Genomic DNA, 23,567 nt, shown 5'->3' with positions numbered 1-23,567 from the left:
TTAGATCGTTCACCCTCCCCAAAGTCCGGACACAACGCACAAAAAACTTCATTACTTTCCACGGAGTTTTCAATGATTGGTGAATGATCAGTAACTGAGTTATGATAAGCAAATTGTGAACCCCTATTGGTTTGTGTTACTGGATGTACTATGATGGCCATTGAAAGACTGATTTGTGGACTATGATATATTTTAGTAACTTGTTTGGTTTGTGTTACTGAATGTACTATGATGGCCATTGAAAGACTGATTTGTGGACTATGATATATTTTAGTATTACTTGTTTGGACTGTGTTATACTATGTGTTTACATATTTACTATTATATTTATGTCAACTTCATCACTGCTTACTTGATGCAATAAAGGAAATAAATAAATAAAATAAATAAATAAATAAAATATGAGCAGACTTCACCCATCATATTCAAGAGGGAGACTTTGCCTTAACTCCTGCTTTGTGTAACAAAGTATATCCATAAATGTTGTGCGAGAACATATCCATAAATATGTTAGGTGCATATGGCCTGATTAGATATTTGTTGCACAATAATCGCCATATATTGATATGGCCGATATAAATTTATTTTTAGTCATTGTTTTTGTTATATTTTATTTATCAATATTTGTATATGCCTTTTGATTGGTTGGATGGGACAATGCAGTATGTGATTAAGATATTATGACGTCACAGCATCTTGCATTTAACGAGGTTCGTAAACTTTGTTCTTCGAATTATGAATAATTCATTTTCACTGGAGAAGTTATATAAAAATGTAATGTCTTCGTTTTACGATCGATCATTGAACTCATTCATAAGTGACATTGATTGCGTTATCAATGTCAGATGGCAATTGGATGTTTCACGTTCACGGTGCAAAATTGTAGTTTTTCGTGCGGTAATAAATTGGATTTATTACAAAATATATTATTAAATCTCTTTTGGTAGATGTTTATTTAGTAATATTTTAGTAATTATATTATAATCGTTTTCGTTATAATGTTCCCTCTATTGTTGGCAAAAAGTACGCGAAAGGAAAACGTGTTCCGACGATATACCTAATTTGCATAGTGATCATAACAAACGTCAGATATCAAAGGTTGGACTATTCCATTATTTCTATACAACCTACAATTACAAACTATAACATTTTTTGTTGATGTAAAATGTATTTATATTGAATATAAAGCTTCATATTAATATTATTATAATATAAATATTACGTGAGTAAATATTGTGGACTTAAATAAAAACATTTTATTTTTAATGTTAACGGCGATTCTGTAATAATTACCCAGTAACAAAATAAATAGTAGCCAATTATTGATCACGTGACTTAAACATATGCAGTCAAAACAACACACCAAGTGCGAAGGAACTGCGACGAATGACAGGATTTCGTTGTGAGAGCTTAGAAACATCTAAATTTTTTACTGCATATTCTGTTGAATGCAAACTAAGCTTGGCAATAATGTAAGTATTTAATAAATGATTATCATAAAATACGTTTTTGTGGATTATTTAATAATATAGTTGTTTTCACTCCGTATGTTGAATATATATGTGTGTGGTGTACCTGTGTATATGTGTGAATTGCGATGGTCGAAATGGTAGTTTCGCGCGCCATTGATTTTTGGTGCGAACATTTTTTTTGGCCTACATTACTCACATAAGGTAGGTGGCAGTTCGTGACAATAAACTGCTATCCCCAGGCCAGTACTTTCATCCTTCTAGATCTTTACTCCCACCCCCTCACAATGATGAAGCGTAGCCTACTTTCGAAGGATGCACTCCATCCAAAATAGACCGTCAATGCAATTTTGTTACCCTACCCTTTTTTCTACTCTAGAAAAAGAACTCACTAGCCTAGTTTAGTTACTAACTATATTACAGGCCCCTGACCTGGAAAGTCTTTGCTAGCCCTATGCTGCATGCACTAATTAATACACTACATTCACATTGTATATTAGGCATAGGCTAGGCTACCACAAATTGATTTACTATGGAGTATTGTTTGTTATAGTTACATAATTCTGACCTTTGTTTACAGTGCCTGACCACACGGATACAATAAACAAGCGTACAATAAAACCACCTTATATTATTATAATTACAAAATATTATTAGACAATTGATTCAGTCAAAAAATATCTGTAATCAATGATCTGACATTACACTACATTCCAGTGCTGACAACGTCGCCTACCGGCCCTATCAACAGAATACCTCTCATGTGTTTTTAATTAACATACTGTAATTCTGCTATATAGGCAGTAATTAACAAAATGTTCAAAGGTTACTAATAATTAATGACATGACATGACATGACATGACATGATGTCCAATTTATGTTATAAAATATTAGAACATCATGTAAAGATCACACTTTGTAAATCATTATTGTGTTTCGTTCATCAATATTGGCATTGTAATATAGGAAGAAATGGCGACACATTCCTACTAAGAAGTGATAGGATGGCGATGGCGAAGTGTGATGTGCATAAATATTGTAGTGATATTCCCAAATATAGTAGTGATATGACGACATCATGTCCATATATGGGCACATCACATTTTTTGTCACATAAAGTTTGATAGTGTTAATAGATCTTTACGCATTAGCTTGAAGTAAAATGAATTGTGAATTTGTGTGTATAATCTGTGGGAAAAGAATGAACTGTATTGATCACTACTACCAACAATTCAACATCACAGCTGAATACAACAAGCAATACAGCTGTAAACAATGACATCATTTTACAGTAGATAGCGTTTGTTCTCATGTGTTGAAGCTTGGTTCCCACTAGAACGCAACGCAGCGACGTATCGACGCAAAGTGCTGTATTGCGTAATCACAAATGGGAACCGACGACGCAATAGTGCTGCAAACATCGTAGGTTTGATTTCACGCAGGCGGGGGCAAACACAATGATTTGAAGGGCATTTTCTTACGTTGCGTAGATTGCGTTACGTTGCGTCGCTAGTGGGAACCACGCTTTACTCTTTGAGTAAATTTTATTCTCAAAAGCAATACAATTAAATGATTTTAATTGGTTACTTCCATCTGGTACATATTGATCAGGTAAACAGGGCGTAATAATTGCATACTAGTTACTACTAGAACAATGGAATACTTTGGTTCTTAAGCTAAGTAGCTAAGTTTTATAATTTAATAAAGTGCTGGTGTAAAGGAGGAAGTAGATAAGAGCCTCTTTATTTTCATAGCATTTTTTTCCGGAATTTTAATTAAGTATATTGACACTGTTCTTAATATAACTTAAAACCATAACTGTTGCTATGCACTGCAAGAGTGGAATGTCTTTGTTAAAAGATCACACTAAAGGGGAAAACATTAGTAAAATAAAACTAGAGGGATTGAAACTACATGTATTCCTTCTTCCTGTCTGCATAAAATCTGTTTTACTAAATGTAAAAACTATTGATTGAGTGATTTCGGTGGCCGCGCAGTTTAGACAGTGGAACCGTAATTATACATAGCCATAACATCGGCAAGAGTTTGAGGCTAACTCGCTCAATGTGGTTCCGGTGGTGGAATGAGTCTTCTCGGATAAGGATTATAAACCGTAGGTCCAGTGTGCCTGTACACATCTAGCTCATGTACACTTTAAAGAACCTAGTACTGTACATCTTTCGAGACGATTAGGAGGTTACCTCGATGTACTAGTACACGCACATAGCCACTGATCATAACTGGGCCCTATGAAAGACCAGTCTCTGACTGAAAAGGTCACTCAGTATAAATAAATAACAAAAATGTTAAAAATCTAATTGAAAAGTTACTGCCTGTAGCATTATGAAGAAGTGTATAGTTAATTAAATTATATAACATTCACTACAAACACTGTAGAAAACAATTAGTAATGACTGTTGTATGCATGCACCTATTATTAGCAGTTTAATTTCCTTTTTTAGTAAACAATGTGGTCATAACCAAAATATGCTCTTTGTCTGAGGATCAAATTCAGCTGAACTTTTTAAGTTCATACTCTAACTTCACATAAAGCACAATCAGCTGTCTATGTTTAGTTGGTGGTTTTTATTTTCCTGCATTGTAGTGTGCTGATTGGTGCAATATTTTACCTGTGGGGTATTTGTGACCTTTCTTTGTTTAGACCTCATTTATAGTACACTTTTGTTACCTTTGTTTAACTCCAGTTTTCATTTCGTCCCATCTTCCAGTTGGTGGTAAGTAACGTTCTTAATTAAAACATTAACTTTTATTTATTTTCTCTATTTATATTATCTCTATTAAGTTGTTAATTTAGTTTTTAAACTTATTTATTATTTACTATTTATATGTCTTCCACAATATAAAAACAAAATTTAGGAGCTTTAGTCAAAGTTGCAAAATAATGTCCATTTTGTTTATCAAGCATGTGTTCTGTCCTGAAACAGAATTTTTCATAATAAAAGGTTGCATTTTAACTTAATTTAAAGGTGGAAAGGAGTGATATTGGTGAACTTACAGTTGAAGATTACATGTACTTAGTGTAAAACCAAAAAGTTTTGCACGTATTAAACTTTCGCGAATTTGGGAGTGATTTAAATTAGCGAACATTTCATGCTGCAAATAATTTTCAGTATTGAGTATGCAAAATTCAGTACTACTACACACTTCCCAGTACATTCACATCTACTACCGATGAAGTGATATTACGATGTTTTTACAATCTATAGCAAATTAAACATTATATAATACAGTAGATACTCCTGTAAAAATAATAAATGTTTCCTTATTCATTATTATTTCCTTGCTGTTAAAATCAATGTATAAAAAGAGATGAGCTATGTACCTACAATGCATTGTGGGTATTGCCGTTAAAATCAAGGTATAAATTAAGATGAGCTACAGTAGCTGTAATGCATTGTGGGTACTGTTGTTAAAATCAAGGTATAAAAGGAGATGAACATTTAAATCTATATTTAATTAACTACCAGAAATGCATTGTGGGTACTGTTGTGGAACAACAAAACAATTTGAATACAAAACCTTTATGAGGAATTAAAGATCAACAGTACAGTATGCTGACATAATAAAATAAAAAAATTTATAAAGACTCTTGTTTATAACAGGAAGTTATATATTTGGAATCCTTATCACATTACCCATGCATTATCACAACCAGGAAAGAGGAGACCCTGAACGCCACCAGAAAACAATTTAAATTTTATTTATTTACCCAGCAGAATTTTCTAAAAATCCTTTGTTTCTAAAAGGTCACTAATAAAACATCCAGTACAGTACCCTGCAATGCCGCCATGTCAACTCTGGCCTCTGAAGCCTTGCTAAATCTGGACAGCTTGTAAGGAATGATTATTTACCGAGTTACAGTAAGCTTGGTTCCCATTAGGACGTTAATGCAACGTAAGCGTGTTGACCAATGACAATCAACAGCCGAATAAATCCATCGCTTGTTATTGGTCAAATCCCTTACATTGCGTTACGTCGTGGTGTTGCGTCTCTAGTGGAAACCAAGCATAACGTGGATATCCTTGAACTTAATTTCATATCCTATCTTTTGCATTAAAATTTGTGAAATTGAATATGCCCCTTTAAAACTATTTATTTAACATGTTTATAAAATATTTCCTAATTACCAGTTTGTTGCAATTTATAAAATGATCGATTTTTTTCAAAGATTTGTTTTGGTTTAAAGGGTCTTTGTTATTGTTTTTATTGCATCAACTTGAAATGAACTAGACATGTAACTCGTCACTTTGACGAGTTTGGTTATCCGCCGCGCAAGTGGTGCAACATTAACATTAAGGGGATAGGTTGAGGACAAAAGGAAGTGTTCACGTTGGCATTATGACCTGAACTGAAGAATATGATATGTTGTTATTGCTGAATTTTATTATTTAAATTCATATATAGTATACACAGTATCTGTATCCATATCACATACAGTGTAGAATAGGTGAAATTACGGGACCCGCTATTTATTGCAATTTTTAACATGTTGACGGTTTTAAAATGAAACGCGAAGGTAGCAATTCCGAAAGGAAATTATCTCAGCAACAACGTATTAGCGTGTAGAGGAAATTTGAATACGTGAAATATTGATGCGCGCTCTTTTAAATGTAATGAATTATGACGCAAAAGATGAAAATACGACCTTTTTTATTTAACTGGCCATATGATGACGTCACAACATCCGATTGGCAACATTTTTACATAATTTCGTATCTACAATCCAATAGCTTCCAGAAAAAGTTTTAATCGTGATTATCACATTTTATTCTTACGAGCTATAACAGATTAAAATTTACTGTAAAGATGAAATTAATGCCACACGTGATTTAAATTTTTAGGCATGATGACGTCAAAAAAATTAAAATATTTTTAACTCATGCGAAAGATACTTGATTGACCTAGACAATATCAAAATCGGGGTGAAAATGGAAAACGGATAAGTGGAGATGCGCTCTATTCAATGTGATGAGCTATGACGAAAGATACAAAAATCCTAAATTTTATATTCGTGTGGCCATACGATGACGTCACAATGTCAGGTTAGCCATATTACTACTTGATCCGATATCTACAACTCATCTACTTCCAGAATATGCCATCCACAAAAAGTTGACCGTCTAGTTTAGAAATTACGACTGTTTAAAAAAAGGCATATTTTAAACGAATTTTTTACCCTTTTCATAAAAAACGCGCGCCAATTGTCCAATTCGACGTGCTCGTATGACGTATCTTTAAGTCGAAATTGTTAAAAATTTCGTAAAATTACTTGAAAAAGCTGGAACAACATAAATCACGCGAAAAAAATACGTTTTCAATGCTACGTGCGCACCGCACACGTAAAAATGTGCGCACGCGTGGGAATTTTTGACATGCTTAAAACGACATGAAACGCGTAGAAAGTTGATTATAAATTAATTTTGCGCATTTTGAAATTTTATATGCGCGTGCGCGCGTAACTTTGTGTAAAACACGCAATTTTTTTTCAACAGAAAGTTAGCGCATGATATAAATTAAACTTTTGCAAAGTTTCAAGTTGAAATGTTATTTGGTTGTTGAGCTATGTTAAATACGACAAAATCGTTAAATCGCGCGTAAGTCACGTTGCGCAATTGTAAACATCATGAAAAGCTTCGCTGCACATCTTCATGTGCATGACGATATGTTGAGAAAGTTACAAAATGTTATGTTTGCAAGTTTTCGAGAAAAGCGTTCCACAAAAATCATACAGAAAGAAAGAAGAGAAATAAAAAGTTGATGTTGATGATGATTTCGTACAATCACAAGAGGTTATCCTGCAACTTCGTTGCGGATAACCAATAAAAGTTCTTGTCTAGGACAAGAATTGAGTAATATTGAGTCATTGTTGTGATGAGTGTCCTTGACCTTTTGTACCATAGTATATGACAGGGTTGTTTGTTGTCATTCTAGCAAATTTCCTCATCAGAATGATACAATGTACAGTGCACTTGTCTTGTTTTTCCTGAGGTGAATAAATTACCTCCAAAAAATTTCAATTAATGGCGAAAATTATGGTTAAAAACGCTCAACACACTTAATCTGTTATCAATATCACTATGCAACTTTTAGCTTAAAAATGCTGAAAATTAACGCTTATTTGATTCATTCAATTACTATTGCCAATGAACATTTGACTGAGTGCATTGTATTTTGGGTAATTTTAAGGTTTTTTCATTAATGACCACCCAGTGAAACATTGAAATTAAATATTTATTCAGTTGTTATGCAGCAGGAACAGACCCTTAAAAATATAACATGATACAGTAATGTTATGAACTTTTTTATTTAATGTTATTTCAATTAAGCTTTTAAATATTTAGAATCATTGTTAAAAACATTTTTGTTTTTCTTGCAGTGAGCTTCAACTGTAAAAGTTTCAACAGATAAACTAATTCATCAGAAAAAAAGTTTGTAAAAAGACGGGGAAAAGAGAAGAAGAGTTGAACAATATAAAAGCCAACATCAAATGGTTAATGCACAGAAACTCTTCCCCCGGTGGAAGAAAAGGCGCAACAAACGAACCATTGTACAAAACTCAAAACTCAATGCTCCCACAAAGACAATTCTTGTTATAGTTTAAATATTGAATACCTTATTTATTGTAAATATCTGATATTATTATAAAGAAAGTTTATTAGCAGTTTTTGTGAAAAGACAACTTTAGTGGAAATTGGCATCTCCACTGGTTTTCAGCAATTCTCTTTAGTGGTGGTCTTTGGCAGTTCATGTAGCTTTCAGCTGTGATCTTCAAGTAGTTGGCTGTGATCTCCACTTGTAGTTGGCTGTGATCTCCACTTGTAGTTGACTGTGATCCCCCCTTGAAGTCGTGATCTGTGTTTACTGTAGCATCCTTTATTGACTAAGATCTGCATTTTCGTGGAACTTAGCTGCTGTGATCTCTTCAGAAATTTTGTGTTTTGTGCTGCGTAACGAAGTCAAGATGGTAAAGACATTCCAAGCGTATCTACCTACCTGCCATCGGCGGTACGCCTGCATACACTGCAGAGCTCATCTAGCCAATCATGATGACCTCATATCTAAGGTAACATATTATTCAAATTAACATTTATTGTACATTCAAATTAACAAATACAATTTTAAAATATTTCTTCTAATTTTAGAGTTATTTGTAAAGTTAGAATTGTTTCGTTTTATTAGAGAATGTGAAAAAATATCATGGTCCTTCTGCAGGTTCCTTGGACATTACCGTCCTCAATTACACCAACTGTTTCTGAGACTACCTTCACAACTGTGTTCTATTTTCCTGATCCTGTTGACTTATATTGTTTTGAGACATTGTTAAGACACTTACAATCCTGTATTATTATTTTTAACAAAATATACCAAGATTTATATCCAGTTTAACACCTCCTGTCCATTAAAATTTATTTAATTGCTTTTTGTGCATCAGGAAGCTTTTCTTGTTTATCTTGCAAAAACACTAATTTTATGGATAGATAGATTTAAAATCAAATCTTTATGAGCGAGTTTAAAGATTTAATGAGTATAAAAACGTAGTTACCATAAATAATCAAGCCAAGCGCACTTGAATAACTAAATTCAGGCTAGCTGCTGCTAAAATGTTTGGTTTCAAAATTTACATATTTGTACAGATAGATAGTTTATCAAATTCTAAGAATAGATTTTGTTTGTTTTGGGCAATGCCTTGAATTCAAAGAAATATCTGTTTTTATTGAACAAAGGAAACTAAGCATTTACAGTTAATGCTGAACCAATGGTCATAAAGAATAAATTTTCAATGTCAATCAGCCCTTCCCTTTTTTGCCGCAACTATTAACAAATTAATTAACTTTGTTATTACTATATTTTATTCTATAGTTCTTTAATTACAAAATTAATTAAAAATTATTTAAAAATGGTGCCAAAATTGTCTGTAATGTGCAGTACTGTTAATCAAAAACAGCTAAATGCCTTGGAACTACATTTTATTAATATTAAAATGCTTAAACATCCTTTGCCGGTATTTCTCCTATTATTTTTAGTCAACTGTCCAAAAGACCAGCGACAATAAAGTAAACACACCAATACCTTCTAATCAAGAGTCAAATGCTTCCATAAAAGCTTTGGACATTCAGGACTGTATTTGGTCAATTTAACATACTGTAATAATATTCCGGGAATTCTAGATCTAAAGCTCCGTCTTCATTATCAAATTAGTTTGGACAGAAGTGTGATGCAGGGGTGGCGCCAGGATCTTCCCGACGCGGGGGCTACATTCCCCGACGAGGGGGCTATGCGAGCATCACTAGGCTGGGGGCCAGGGGGCCGCCAAGGGCCCCCGGTGGGGGTCCAGGGGGCGAAGCCCCCGGAAGCAACGCGTTCTAGCGTCATTTGAGGTCATTTTAATCAGATTTAGGGTAGCCATTTTTTCCATTTTTTATAATGCATAAATAAAATACTGCGTGCAAAAAAACGATGCGCGATGACTGTTTCAATCCATATTTTTCAATTTAAAAAATAAAAGTTCAAAGAAAATTTAGAAAAATAGAGTTGGAGGTCCCGGAAGTTGGACTTATTATACTTCAAAACATGAAACAAAATATATAAGTTCCTCAGTATCAAGGTTGTGACTGAGCTAAGAAATGTTTGAAAAATAGAGATGTTAGGTCCCGGAAAATGGACTTCTTGTACTTCGAAATATGACCAGCTTTATTGTTGGGGCTGAGCTAAGAAACTGTTTAAAACTAGAGCTGCAGGTCTTCAAAAAATTGCATTTTATACTTCGGAAACATCAGGCCTAGAGGCTTAAAAAACGCAAGCGTAGACCTTTATCAGTCGGGGAAATAAGTTTATTCCTCCCAAGTGTATGCGTGCGTACCATCTGGACTTCCGAGTGGTGAGAAATTCATGACATACAGGACATTGAAAATGTAATAACTTAGCTATAATAAGATGTTGGCTAAGCGAAAATGGCATGTTTTTTTGTTTAGTAATGGATGAAAAATTTATTTTAGGTGCCCCACGGTACAGAAGGTTACTTGTAAATTAAAAAAATTGGTGAACATACGAACAATTAATTCGTTTTTGCTGTAGTGTAGCGTACGTCGACGCAGTACACGACGTAACCGTCAGTAAACTTCGCCTGGAAAATAACTACAGTACACATTTTGGTCCCTGGATGGAACATGATATCACGCGTCTCGACCCAACGTTGAACAATTCGTACAAAGGGATACCGCCAGACAAGTGCGAACCTAGCTAATGTTTAGTAGTAAGTTAGATCGCTGGCAATAAATGAATGCATAAAAGTGCATAATAGCTCTCTGACGTACTCTCTCACGGTCAATGGAACGTCGTGGTTTTCTAGGCGCTGAAGCTATATGAAGTGAACGCGAACGTTTTTTACTGTATATTATATTCCCCGACAAAAAGTACCCGTGTTCCCCGACGGGGGGGCTAGGCTCCCCGACAAGGGGGCTAGAGCCCCCGTAGCCCCCCCGCTGGCGCCACCACTGGTGTGATGTGCACAAATATGATAGTAATATGCTTAAATATGGTAGTGATATGATGTCATCATGTCCATATACGGGCACATCTTTTTGTCACATAAAGTTTGATAGTGTATTATCTGTATTATGGTTGATTTAACTTCTTTCCATACCCTACCGTGCTTAAGATTCTATATTTTAGATACAGTAGATGGTAGGATTATAAAAAGTCTTTTTAAACTTCTTTAGTACATTATTCAAATCCTATATTAATACAGTAATGTAGTAACTAGTGGTATATGTAAGATTAGATTATTAACAGGATGTTGACATTGTACTAAATAAATAAAATTAGTGTTCACTGGAGAATCACATTTGTTACACAGTTGAGGAAACAAATTATGCATACAAACTACTAATTGTCTTCTCAAATGGACATGCTGATGAATTTTACAACGACTATGATAACAAATTTATTTGTGTGACAAGAAGATGTTTTGATTAACTTTGACGTAAATTATACAGAATACTCCATACATTTTAGAGTGCTTGTTGAGAAAAAGAAGACGTTCTTAGATATGACTCGAACCTATGACATGCAGATCACCAACCTGACATTGATAATTGTAGACCACATAGCTTGCACTCAAGAGCTAATGTTGGATAAATTACAGTTTTGCTTCAAAATAATAACTACAAATTTTATTTTTTCTTTTTTTTAGTCATTTCAAGGAAGCCAGGGAAGAGCTTACCTATTTAATTCAGTGTGAGTATAATAATTACATTAAGCTCTGTCCACACTATCAAACCAGTGTGATACGCTCAAATATGGTAGTGATATGCCCAAATATGGTAGTGATATGACATCATCATGTCCATATATGGGTACATCACATTTTTTTGAAACATAAAGTTTGATAGAGTAGACAGAACTTTAGATATTAATAGTTGCCTTTTTTCCCCTTTTACTTGTATGCTGGTAAAATTATAATAATAATTTATTGTTGTCTTAGCAAATCGAAAGCTCATATTAGTGTTTCACACTTTCTAACCTTGTTACCCTAACTAAACCATGTCACATGATTATACTGATTCCTACTTGCAAGCCAGGATATGAGACTGTTAACCATTCTGATTTTACTCTGCACTACAACAACTACATCCGATCTACAATCAATATGGGGTGACAATTTTTGCAGGAACCTCTTTGGGGAGTCTTAACATGACATGCACTGTCTCTGTAAATTGAAAGAAAAGTGATATTAAACTCATTTCTAATTGACTGAACATTTATAAACAAAAAATAAAATCAATTGCAAATTAGTCATGATAATAAATTACATGCATGCATTGTGAACAGGCTAAACTTCCAAGGGTAAAATACAAATTAGTTAATTATTCAAATTAATATAAAAATAATGAGAATATACTATATTTTTGGGCTGACGCTGACAGATTATTTAAGATTATCGTTAATTTAAATGAATGTTTGTATTTCATGTGACCTGTTACAAAGTATGTCATGAATTAATTACTTAGCAGATTCCTGTTTGCTTTGCATCATAATGATAATTCTTGGACTTAAGAACCTATGATAATGATAATTTATTCATTTAATAGTGCATATTGTAAACCGCCTGATGAATATATACTGGAAATTTATTAATTAATTTTAAACGGTAGAGATGAGGAAATCTGTGAGAATGAGAAAAAGCTACTGTACCCCAATAACGCTTTTACATTATTACCCCAGCTAGTCCGATCAAACCCTTCCACAGCCAGTAATTTCATTTCATTTCATTTATTTATTTGACCAACAAAACATAAAAATCAATGTGCAAATGTGAATTGGTCAGGGACTGTTAAAGTAATACGATTACTGTAACTACTGTACAAGAGTCAGCAGTCCCATGATCTTAACTAAAATAAATATATCATTTTATGAACAAATAAAGTATAAAGCTGCGAGTATACAGAAAAAAAAAAAAAAGAAAAAAAAAAATAGCGCACTACAGTATACTCCATTCTGTATAAAAAGTTTAAATTATCAATTCCTTTTTTTTTACGCTGCAATTCAGTATTTTTAATACATTAAAGCTAACAACCATACAAACATCATCAGTTTAAATCATTTAGCAAAAAAAAAGATTATTTAGACACAAATTACAGCCATAATACAGAGTATTACATAAATATAATTATACATTTAAAAAGACATGCATTAATAAATTTAAAATACAAATAAAACAAAAAATTAGAATAACATGTCGATGTAATGTAGTGGCCTTACACTTTCCAGTTTAATAATATAATCTTACTATTCATAATGTCCTAAAGGAAATTATAATTATAAATGTTACAGATATGACATTTATGCTGAAATTATTTTTACAAAAAAAAACCTGTTTCAATGCTGTGGTTTCTATTCAGCTGTAAAGCAACCATTTTTTATTTCCTTGTGGTGGTTGGTTTTTCTGAATTATGTTTTTCGGTGATTAAAATGTATAATTTTTACTGCTGTATTTGTACATATGATTAGTATGACACTTTGTACAGTGTTTTAAATAGGTGAAATTAATGGGGAAGGGGGGGGGGGAGGTGAAATGGAGATGGCAGATGGAACCAGTTACGTGTGTAGTTAGGATAGGTGAAATTAATGGGGAAAGGGGGGGGGGGGAGGTGAAATGGAGATGGCAGATGGAACCAGTTACGTGTGTAGTTAGGATAGGTGGTGTTAAGATAGGTGGGGTTGGGTTTCGGGAATGGTGAAAGTTAGCAGGATAAAGATAGTCTACTTTCCAAAGTATCTTGTTTTTCACTGTGTGGTTTTATCATCATCATCATCATTATAAGTTGCGCCTCTCATCTTGCAACATGGTGCTTTCCACTATTTCATGCCATTTCCCTATGCCATGGGCAGGATAGTTTTTGTGTTACATAGTGCCACCATATTATTTCTCTCAATCTCAATAGTTAGTGACATAAAAATTAATTGTAAACATTAAATAAATTCACATTTTATCCTAATTAAGTTCACAATATATTATCACTTTTTGTATTTTAACTTGTCTATCTTGTTGCTGTTGCATCAATAATTTACCAACTTGCATCTAAACGCAAGTTTACCAGCCTAGCCAACCTCAATGGGCGTTAAGCAATATTGACATGTACATGTACTGGTTGATTTAACACACACACACATGTCTACACTAATTGGATGTCATGCTAGGAGGCAAGGCGATGGTATTGACAAAGACAACCTGTTAATGTATTCTACGTCTACCGTCAGTACAAGAACACATTTTATAAGAACATTAATATTCACATTAATAATAATGAATTGAAATGTTTTTAAACATGTTTAGTAGCAAATCATCTTGAGATATAAAATTTACAAAACTGGTTTAAAATATTTTGAGATCGTTCAGTGAATTTATAGCTTATTTATATATTCCATCATTTATTATCCATTGCTAGCGCATAATGTAAAAATAATCTATACTACTCATTAAGCATGTATTCACACTGAGGGTATAATACTCACACACTCAACATGTGTTCACACTGAGGTATCTCTCTCATTGAACATGTTCACACTGAGAAAACATGTGGGTAGCACATGATCGCAAACTTGTTCTTATTATCACAGTGAAAACAATTATTTTCCATAATTTAGATTAATTTTAGATTTAAATAGAAGTATCTATTATACATTTTGTATTTAATTGGTTAAAACCCCTTATGGTCTTAATAAGCACTGGATATTTCATCAACTGTTGATTGCATTTCCTAGCAACCATGGACATGGCTCTTTGAGAGACTCCAGGCTTTTTAGTTAATTTGTTCTTGGTGGAAATGTAATTATATAGGTGTTTGAAAATTGTCTTTATTGTTGCCATTTTTAAATTATTCTATTATTAGCAGACAGACATTTTTGCCTTTTGTGCCTAAATCCCTATCTAAACTATCAAACTATTTTGACCAAACAAAAATGTGATGTGCCCTATTATGGTAGTGATATGACATCATCATCCATATGGGCACACACCTTTTTTTCACATAAAATTGAGTAGTGTAGAGAAGGCTTTACTCATTCAAGACCAAAAAAAAGTGTCTCCTGAACAAGCATCTTCTATAATTTTCAAGGCAAAGTGTCCACTTAATAGGTGTGTCCCCCTGTATAGGGGTGTCTTGTTAATAGGGATTTCCCATGTATAGAGATGTCTCCTAAAGGAGCATAAATACTACACTGCTATTTTTAACTGTATCTACCATGGACTTCCTGTCCACCAGAGAGAGCGTTTTCTCGATATTCATACTAACCTATCTTTTTTTCATAGTGTTAATGTAGGGTGTGGTCCGGCTGAGGAACGTGTCTTACTAACAGGGTTGCACGCTGTATCTGATATATTCTGTGAATGCTGTAAAACTACATTAGGGTGGAAATATGTAAGTAACAATTTATCACAGATATCGAAAATGAAGGATAGGATAGTGAATAGAGTTACGCGCTGCGTTATATTATAGACCTGTTTACATTTTCCCTAATTCCTGGTAACAACGCTTCTTGTTATATTATCTGAGAAACAGTAAACCTCATTATGTTACTATTCATCCCACATATGTTTTCAATCTGCGTGATTGATTATTTTCTTTACTAATTTCACATGGTAATGATTTTATGAGATAAAAAGACCAATAATTGCTTAGTTTCTGTGTCACTGAATATAATTGTGTTAATTATGCGATTTCATTTACACAACACTGAGGCTGTATTTATTCGCAAGATGTACAGCAAATTGTACTCAAATTGATTGTGAAGTTTGATACTTTTTGAACTGATGCTTTGGTAAACAACTAGTTGTTGTCTGACTTTGTACTATACAGTAGTCAGGTCTTGTCTTTTGTCTTTTGAAAATTGTAAGTGTTCTACAAATTGCATTCCTCAACACATTTGTGTGGGGGGGGGGGGGGGGTTGTGGTGAGGCTGGAATTGTGGTGGTGCTTCAGTATGTATGCTGTTTGTACCTTGAAATTCAATTCATGGTGTGTAGAAGATTTTTATGTTGGCTGAAAATACTAAAGCTGCACCTTGGAGGCATTTTAGAAGTGCAAGTGATCACATTCCTACACCTCAAAAAGACTGCATTCACATGCATACAGTAATGCATTCATTGCCTGCTGTACCATGTTCCTACCATGCATACAGTAATGCATTCATTGCCTGCTGTACCATGTTCCTACCATGCATACAGTAATGCATTCATTGCCTGCTGTACCATGTTCCTACCATGAACCGTTCTTTCACAGTATACACATACTATACAATGTACAATGCATAACAATGACATCAGCTGATAACCATCAGTTAACTTACGATACATGACAATGGTACCTGTAATTTATTAATGAATATTCATGAACTATCATGAATATTCATAAAAATAGGTTATTATAAAAATGTACAGCTTCCTGAACCAATAGGTCAATTGTAAAACAAATTCTATACACTGTTAAACTGCATGTGCTGTGGTGTCCTGTAAAGTATGGTCATTCTATCTAAAATATTTTTTTTTTTGACAACCTTTTATAAAAAGGAAGCAAATTAAATTCAAATTATTTTCCATCCATTTAGTTGCTATGCCTCCAGTTGATGAACTGTGTTGTTATTGCTTAATGCACCTTAATTAATAAATGTGTTATTATATTGATGAGCAGTATTGTAATAGTATTAATGAGTAGTATGCAAAGACAATGAGGTTAATTACTGTGACATCAGTGGCGAATACAATGACGTTGACGACAATGATGTAATGAATAGTTTTCAACAAATCCTAAACAATGGCTAAATGATGAGGTTCCATAACGTTACAGGAATTCCGGATTATTTATGAAATGAATTTCTTGTCATAATAAATTATACTGATTCATATTCATACTCATTTTAAAGTAATTAGACAGTTTGCTATTGATACATAATTAAAAATGGTGACCTTGTACAGTAGTCTTGTCATGATACATTGTTCCAGGATTAAGCCCACCACACCAAATGTTATCATTTAAAAGCACCGGTCTCCCACTTCAAGCTTTTCGGCTTTTTTTTTTTAAAGGGATGTGGGGAATTGAGCTTGTAACAAGTAAATTTGAAATTTTAGGGTTGACAAAGCTCTGTAAAACTAGTTTGACAAAAATGATGACATGATGTTCCCAAATTTGGTTGTGACGTGCCCAAATATAGTAGTGATATGAGATCATCATGTCCATATATGGCCACATATTTGTGTCACATAAAGTTTGATAGTGTAGACAGAGCCTAAGCCATCCTCATTTTTTGTTAGAACCTACCCTTTTAAAAATGATGTTGGACAGGATTTGAACCCAGCTTTTCAGTAACCAAACACCATGTTTACAATCTTCTTTTTCTTCTTTTTTTCCAGGAACATGCTTTTGAGAACAGCCAGAAATATAAAGAAGGCAAATATATTATAGAACTGGCTCACATGATAAAAGATAACGGCTGGGAATGTGATTAATTCACTGTTGCTGCCAGAACAAATAAAACAATAGATGTCCGTGATATTTTGTACAAAGCTTTGTATTGTTAAGATCATGCTTGGTGCCGCATCATACATTAGTTCCGTAATTAAGACAACAAAGTAATTTGAAATCATATTGAAGATAATTTTTTTTAATCTGTTAAATATGTTTTTTTGGTATAGAATACAGTACACTAAATGAAACCAGGAATGAGGATAAGAAACCAAATGGACATTGTCACAAAATGGACATTGTCACTAAATGTTCACTAAATGGAAAATGTCCTGTTCATTCTTACCAAATGAACAAATAGTCACCAAATGAACATTGTTCTGTTTATTATCACTAAATGGAAATTGTTACTAAATGAACATTGTCACCAAATAAACATTTTCACTAAATGAATATTGTCACTAAATGTTCATCGTCACCAAATGGACATTGTCCTATTCATTATCACTAAATGTTCATCGTCACCAAATGGACATTGTCCTATTCATTATCACTAAATGTTCATCTTCACCAAATGGACATTGTCCTATTCATTATCACTAAATGGAAATTGTCACAAAATGAATATTGTCACCAAATGTTAATTATCACCATTACTAGATTTGGAAAAAATTAGTAACATACAGTCTTATGTGAATAGAATTAAGAGGATTAAAATAATTATTTATTTATAGATTCTATTTATTGTATAAATAATCTAGATTATATTTTCATTATGAAAGGTTTTTTTTTATTTAAGAGAAATTATACAGCAAATATAAACTTGTCCAAAGTGCTGTGATGTACTATGGTAAGCGAAATATGAAAATACTACGTGTACCCATTACCCTCACAAATATTAGCGTGAGGTCTAAAATGTTCAATTTTTCTCACTCAAATATTAAATTTTATTTTATTCCAACGCACAAGGCCTATTAGCATTTCAACTCTAATTTTTCATTCTCTTATGGCCATAATAATTCAAAAACAAATTATAATTCTGCGAATAATTGCCAACATACTAACTTGTTCAGCTCATTCGATCTTTAAAATAGATTGTTTGAAACAATAACAATAGCGTTACCGTGTTTATAGTGCAACGGAACTAAAATGACGTCATCCGGTCATATGGAGCGATAACAAAAGAACCGGAAAGGATTTATTAATAATGATAATTATAACGATTAGGTTGTTTACTGTTTCAGTAAGCAATTTCAAAAGAATTTATAGATATCTAGGTGGAGTTGAACTATTGCAGTTAAACCAACAGTTAGTATAAGTCAAGGTAACAGCCTAATCATTTAAATAATTTCTTTGATGTTCCACCAATTATGATATCACAATAAATTATTTTTGTACTAATCAATTCAAATTGTGAATAGGAAGATTGTCCAACAACGTAGGACAATCGTCACCAGGACCCAGAAACCATTAAAACCGTGTCAAGGCATCGAGCGAGGAATCCTCACATGGGCACGATGTGAGGATGGTTTAAATATCAAATAACATTTAAACAAACTCTGAATAGATTAAAAGGCTGTTAAGAATATAAAAGGTTTAAAGCTCTTTCTAAACTAGTTGTAATGTGCCCAAATATGGTAGGGATATGCTTAAATATGGTAGTGATATGCCCAAATATGGTAGTGATCTGCTTAAATATGGTAGTGATATAACATCATCATGTCCATATATAGGCACATCACATTTTTTGATAGTGTAAACAGAGCGTTATTCTACAGTACTTGCAAAGGGTAATTAAACACTATACAATAACGTATAAGTTTGTTTGCCAATAATACAAATAGCTAGTAGATAGTGTTGTTCAATGTAAAAGCATTTTTATTGCAGATACTGCATTAAATTCTTTGTCCATAAGACAAGAGATTTCTTGGAAATGATCTTGTGTATAAAGCTGGTATTATACTAGGAAGTTATTAATGGGTTTATTGACAATATCAAGATTTCTTCATGATGCTATGAAACTGTTAGCGGTACTTTGTTAAATTTGTTTTGGGTAAAGAACAAAGTATGATTCGATGTTTATTAAGCTTAGCTATTGTAGTGTTATTTGAACATTTGATATCTGAATTACTACTGCATGTACTGCAGTAAATACATTCTGTTTACTCTTTAGGAATTCGGATGCAAGCAAGATTGTAAACGCATCGCAAGTGATTTAACCAATCCGACTTGATGGATCATCATCAAGCCCGTTGTGATTGGTCAAATTATTTGCTTTGCGATATGTCTTTGCGTTGCGATTACCTCCATGCGTTGAATAAAAGTGTGGATAATTATACACACTATTGTCTTATAACATCTGAATATTGCAGTTATAAAAATGTAGTTACTGCAGTAACTGCAGTAGAGTAATTTTAATCCCTTATTTAGATTTATTACTTGTTAACACATTCTAATCCGGTTAACCATGCTTATAACCAAGTTATCATTTGATAACTTGCTTAAGGCATTGATTACTATAATCATGTTAGTTACAATCTTTAAAAATCAATAATATCTATAATTGTCCCAGAAATGAGATTTAATTTAAATGTCTTATAACAAAGTACATGCATACTGTTTAAATAAGCGTTATGTATGGGGATAAATTGATTCATCTTTTTTTCCACCGAGAATGCCACTAGATGTTCACATTGATAGTGTGACGGTGTTGCCTTCTACCAGATTTCATCAGGTTTAAAAAAATTAAATAGATATAAGACAATTTTATTTACACGTCCCATTTGTTACAAGAGTTGAACAAGAAACATGAAGTGCCTACAAGTTGTTGGAAAAGTTTTACGGCAAATAAAATCGTGTCCACATTAAGCGGATTTGCCTGAACATTTACAGATTATGTGAAAAAGAAATTATGAAATTTATATGAATAAAGAAAAAATGAACTGTGTATACTAAATAATTCACAGATGAAAAAGAAAGTGTGCTGTGTATGAAACCGAAAAAAACGCTGGACGTTAAAATAAAAAAAATGATTAATGGAATGGAAAGAAGAAAGAGATACGATTGAGGCCTTAATACTCAGCAATATTTTTACGGACTGAGCAAGAATTTACACGATTGTTGATGGAAATTGTTTGTGAACTTTGCAGACAGGATAAGAAGCAGTAATCAACTTTACAAGTTGATTAAAAGACTTAGAAATAGTGCAATGAAAGGATAAAGAAGAAAGCAAAAGAATATTATTGGAAGAAAAAATTGAAGAACAAGATTTTATATTGCGTGTTGTTTAAGATACAATTGTATTTAATTTAATTTTATATTATTTTCACATTTTTTTAGTAAGTACTATTTAATGTGCCGTTTTAGTTTACTTTAGATTATTTATAAAGGTGTTTAATTGTCGTACAATCAATTTTGTTGAAATGCTAGTTTAATATTTTTCAAATGTACTTTGATAAACAAATCTATTAAAGCAGAATACAATGCAATATAAGCATTGACAACTATAACAATATTGTTATATAATAAAATAAATATTAAATAATAAAATAAATATTATATAATATAGGTTGATTTCTGTATATGACAGAGTAGTAGTCCCAAGGGCCTTGGTATGGTTTTGGCGAAAGTTAAACAGTTGGATTGTAATCGGATTGCCGTAACCATAGCATTTAAGTCTTGTGTCCGAATTTAAACTAAATTACGGGGTGGGATTATACCCACCCAAACACATAGGATTATACTGGGTCATATACAGTTTTATTTTTTTTGCTAAAGCTCTGTCTACACTATCAAACCAATGTGCCCAAATATGGTAGTGATATGACATCATCATGTCTATATATGGGCATCACATTTTTTTGTTACGTAAAGTTTAATAGTGTAGACAGAGCTTTAGAGTTATATAGGACCATTATCATATTAGGAGTCTACGCAAATGAAGAGTTTATACATGTGAACTTTGCTCTTTGACATCATCAAGGTCACTGAAATTATTAAAAAGGTTGTGAAACAAATTGCAATTTATTTTCTTTTGAAAATTTGGAGAAATTTGTGCATAGCATCAAATAATTCATCAATATTTTTTGTAGGAAGAATTAATGCAATATATTTTTGGGGAAAACAAAATCACAATGTCACTTTATACTGCGACTGATTCAAATAAATATATTGAAACAAAATGGCCGGCCATGATTGTATACAAGAGAGCTTTTTAGACATATTTGGATACTGGATTTGCTTTTTCAAAGTGTACCAGTTAAATCAATAGAACCCCTTTTTAGGGGACAAAGTTAGGGGGTTGATGGTAGTATTTCAATATATATGCCGCAATGCCCATTGTGTGTTTAAGGAGGAGTTACACTGTAATTAATGTTATTGAACAATAATTTTCATTTCCAGCCTTGATTATATTTTCCTGTTTAACTTTTGTAAATTAATTTTCTGAATGTCCCTCCACAATTTTTGTAGTAAGTTTTCAAAGGAAAAACAAATGTTAAAAAGTGTAGCAGCGTTCATTAAATATTGCATGGCGAAAAAAAAACTAGTAAAATAAGGTTTTCAGTAAACCATGTGTTACCGAAATTATTAAAAGATATTATTTTTAAGATGTGATGGTAGTTAATATCAGCTTTGCAAAAAACAAGCAATGCCATGTTTATACAGTTTCTGGCACAAAGTGTAAAAAAGGATAATAAAAATGCAGGAATTACATGTGGTGCTTTTGATAGTGTTCTAATGGATGTGATTAATGCATAATACGTGATTCGAAAAATGGGAAAATTTGGTCATTTTTCGACAAAACCCTAACAAGTTTTTTGAAAAAAAAAACGCCAAATGTTGACCCTTTTATTCTTTGACATACTGCAACTGGTTTATAATGTGACATGCGCTGACGCACATAATGTGTTCTGCACATTTTATTTTAACCTGTATTTCGAAAATTTGATATTTTGGCCATTTTTAAAATAAAATTATTATTCAATAATATTACTATATATGCGCATATATTGCGTTATCATAATTGTATAGACATATATTAACCATTTATGTCAAAAAATAAAAAGGTCGAAAATCGGCCATTTTCGAAAATGGATTTCACAAGAATGGCCAATTTTCGACATTTTTATTTTTCGATAAAACTGGTTAAGATAGCACAATTGACATGCGCAGAACCCATTATTCGGCTCTGCGTATGTTTATTATGCTATAGTAACCATTCATGTCAAAAGTGGTTACTATAGCACAATTGACATGCGCAGAACCCATTATTCGACTCTGCGCATGTTTATTATGCTATAGTAACTATTTATGTCAAAAAATAAAAGGGTCGAAAATCGGCAATTTGTCGACAATTTCCCTGTACTATAGTACAGAGATTTATTCAAAAAAATGACCAATTATCGACCTTTTTACTTAATAATGGGTTCTGCGCATGTCAATTGTACTATAGTAACCAGTTTTATCGAAAAATAAAAAGGTCGAAAATTTGCCATTTTTTGAAAACATCTCCCTGTACTATAGTACAGGGAAATTTTCCAAAAATGGCCGATTTTCGACGCTTTTATTTTTTGACATAAATAGTTACTATAGCATAATAAACACGTGTAGAGTCGAATAATGGGTTCTGCGCAAGTCAATTGTGCTATAGTAACCACTTTTGACATAAATGGTTACTATAGCATAATAAACATCCGCAGAGCCGAATAATTGGTTCTGCGCATGTCAATTGTGCTATAGTAACCAGTTTTATCGAAAAATAAAAAGGTCGAAAATTGACAATTTTTTAAAAAATCCCTGAACTATAATAGTACAGGGAAATTTTCGAAAAATGGCCGATTTTCGACCCTTTAATTTTTGACATAAATGGTTACTATAGCATAATGAACATGAATTGCGCATGTTTATTATGCTATAGTAACCATTTATGTCAAAAAAATAAAAGGGTCGAAAACCGGCCATTTTTCGAAAATTTCCCTTTACTATAGTAGGCCTATAGGGATTTATTCAAAAAATGGCCAAAATAGTCACTTTTTTAAATACTGTTATGCAATAATATTGCTATATATGCGCATATATTGCGTATAGTAACCATTTTATTTCAAAAAATAAAAAGGT

At 32.7% G+C, this 23,567-nt stretch overlaps 1 protein-coding gene across 1 annotated transcript; it reads left to right on the top strand.

Annotated features, from left to right (window-relative positions):
* The first annotated feature begins 874 nt into the window (after positions 1-874).
* On the top strand, positions 875-22,163 carry LOC140044469 (protein yippee-like 2). The gene is made up of 5 exons (XM_072088988.1): positions 875-1,472; positions 7,868-8,554; positions 11,684-11,727; positions 15,302-15,410; positions 17,399-22,163. The coding sequence occupies exons 2-5, from the start codon at positions 8,453-8,455 to the stop codon at positions 17,492-17,494; spliced, it is 351 nt and encodes a 116-aa protein (XP_071945089.1). The 5' UTR covers positions 875-1,472; positions 7,868-8,452; the 3' UTR covers positions 17,495-22,163.
* Positions 22,164-23,567: the final 1,404 nt, after the last annotated feature.

Source organism: Antedon mediterranea, chromosome 3 (assembly GCF_964355755.1).
Source record: "Antedon mediterranea chromosome 3, ecAntMedi1.1, whole genome shotgun sequence".
NCBI lineage: Eukaryota > Metazoa > Echinodermata > Crinoidea > Comatulida > Antedonidae > Antedon > Antedon mediterranea.
Note: the sequence above shows the minus strand (reverse complement) of the source record. Positions and strands in the feature narration are given on the sequence as shown.

Coding starts and splice junctions, on each gene's coding strand:
- LOC140044469 (XM_072088988.1), top strand. CDS start 8,453: ATGGTAAAGACATTCCAAGCGTATCTACCTACCTGCCATCGGCGGTAC. Junction 8,555..11,683: donor ATGATGACCTCATATCTAAG/GTAACATATTAT, acceptor TCTTTTTTTTAG/TCATTTCAAGGAAGCCAGGG. Junction 15,411..17,398: donor CTACATTAGGGTGGAAATAT/GTAAGTAACAAT, acceptor CTTTTTTTCCAG/GAACATGCTTTTGAGAACAG.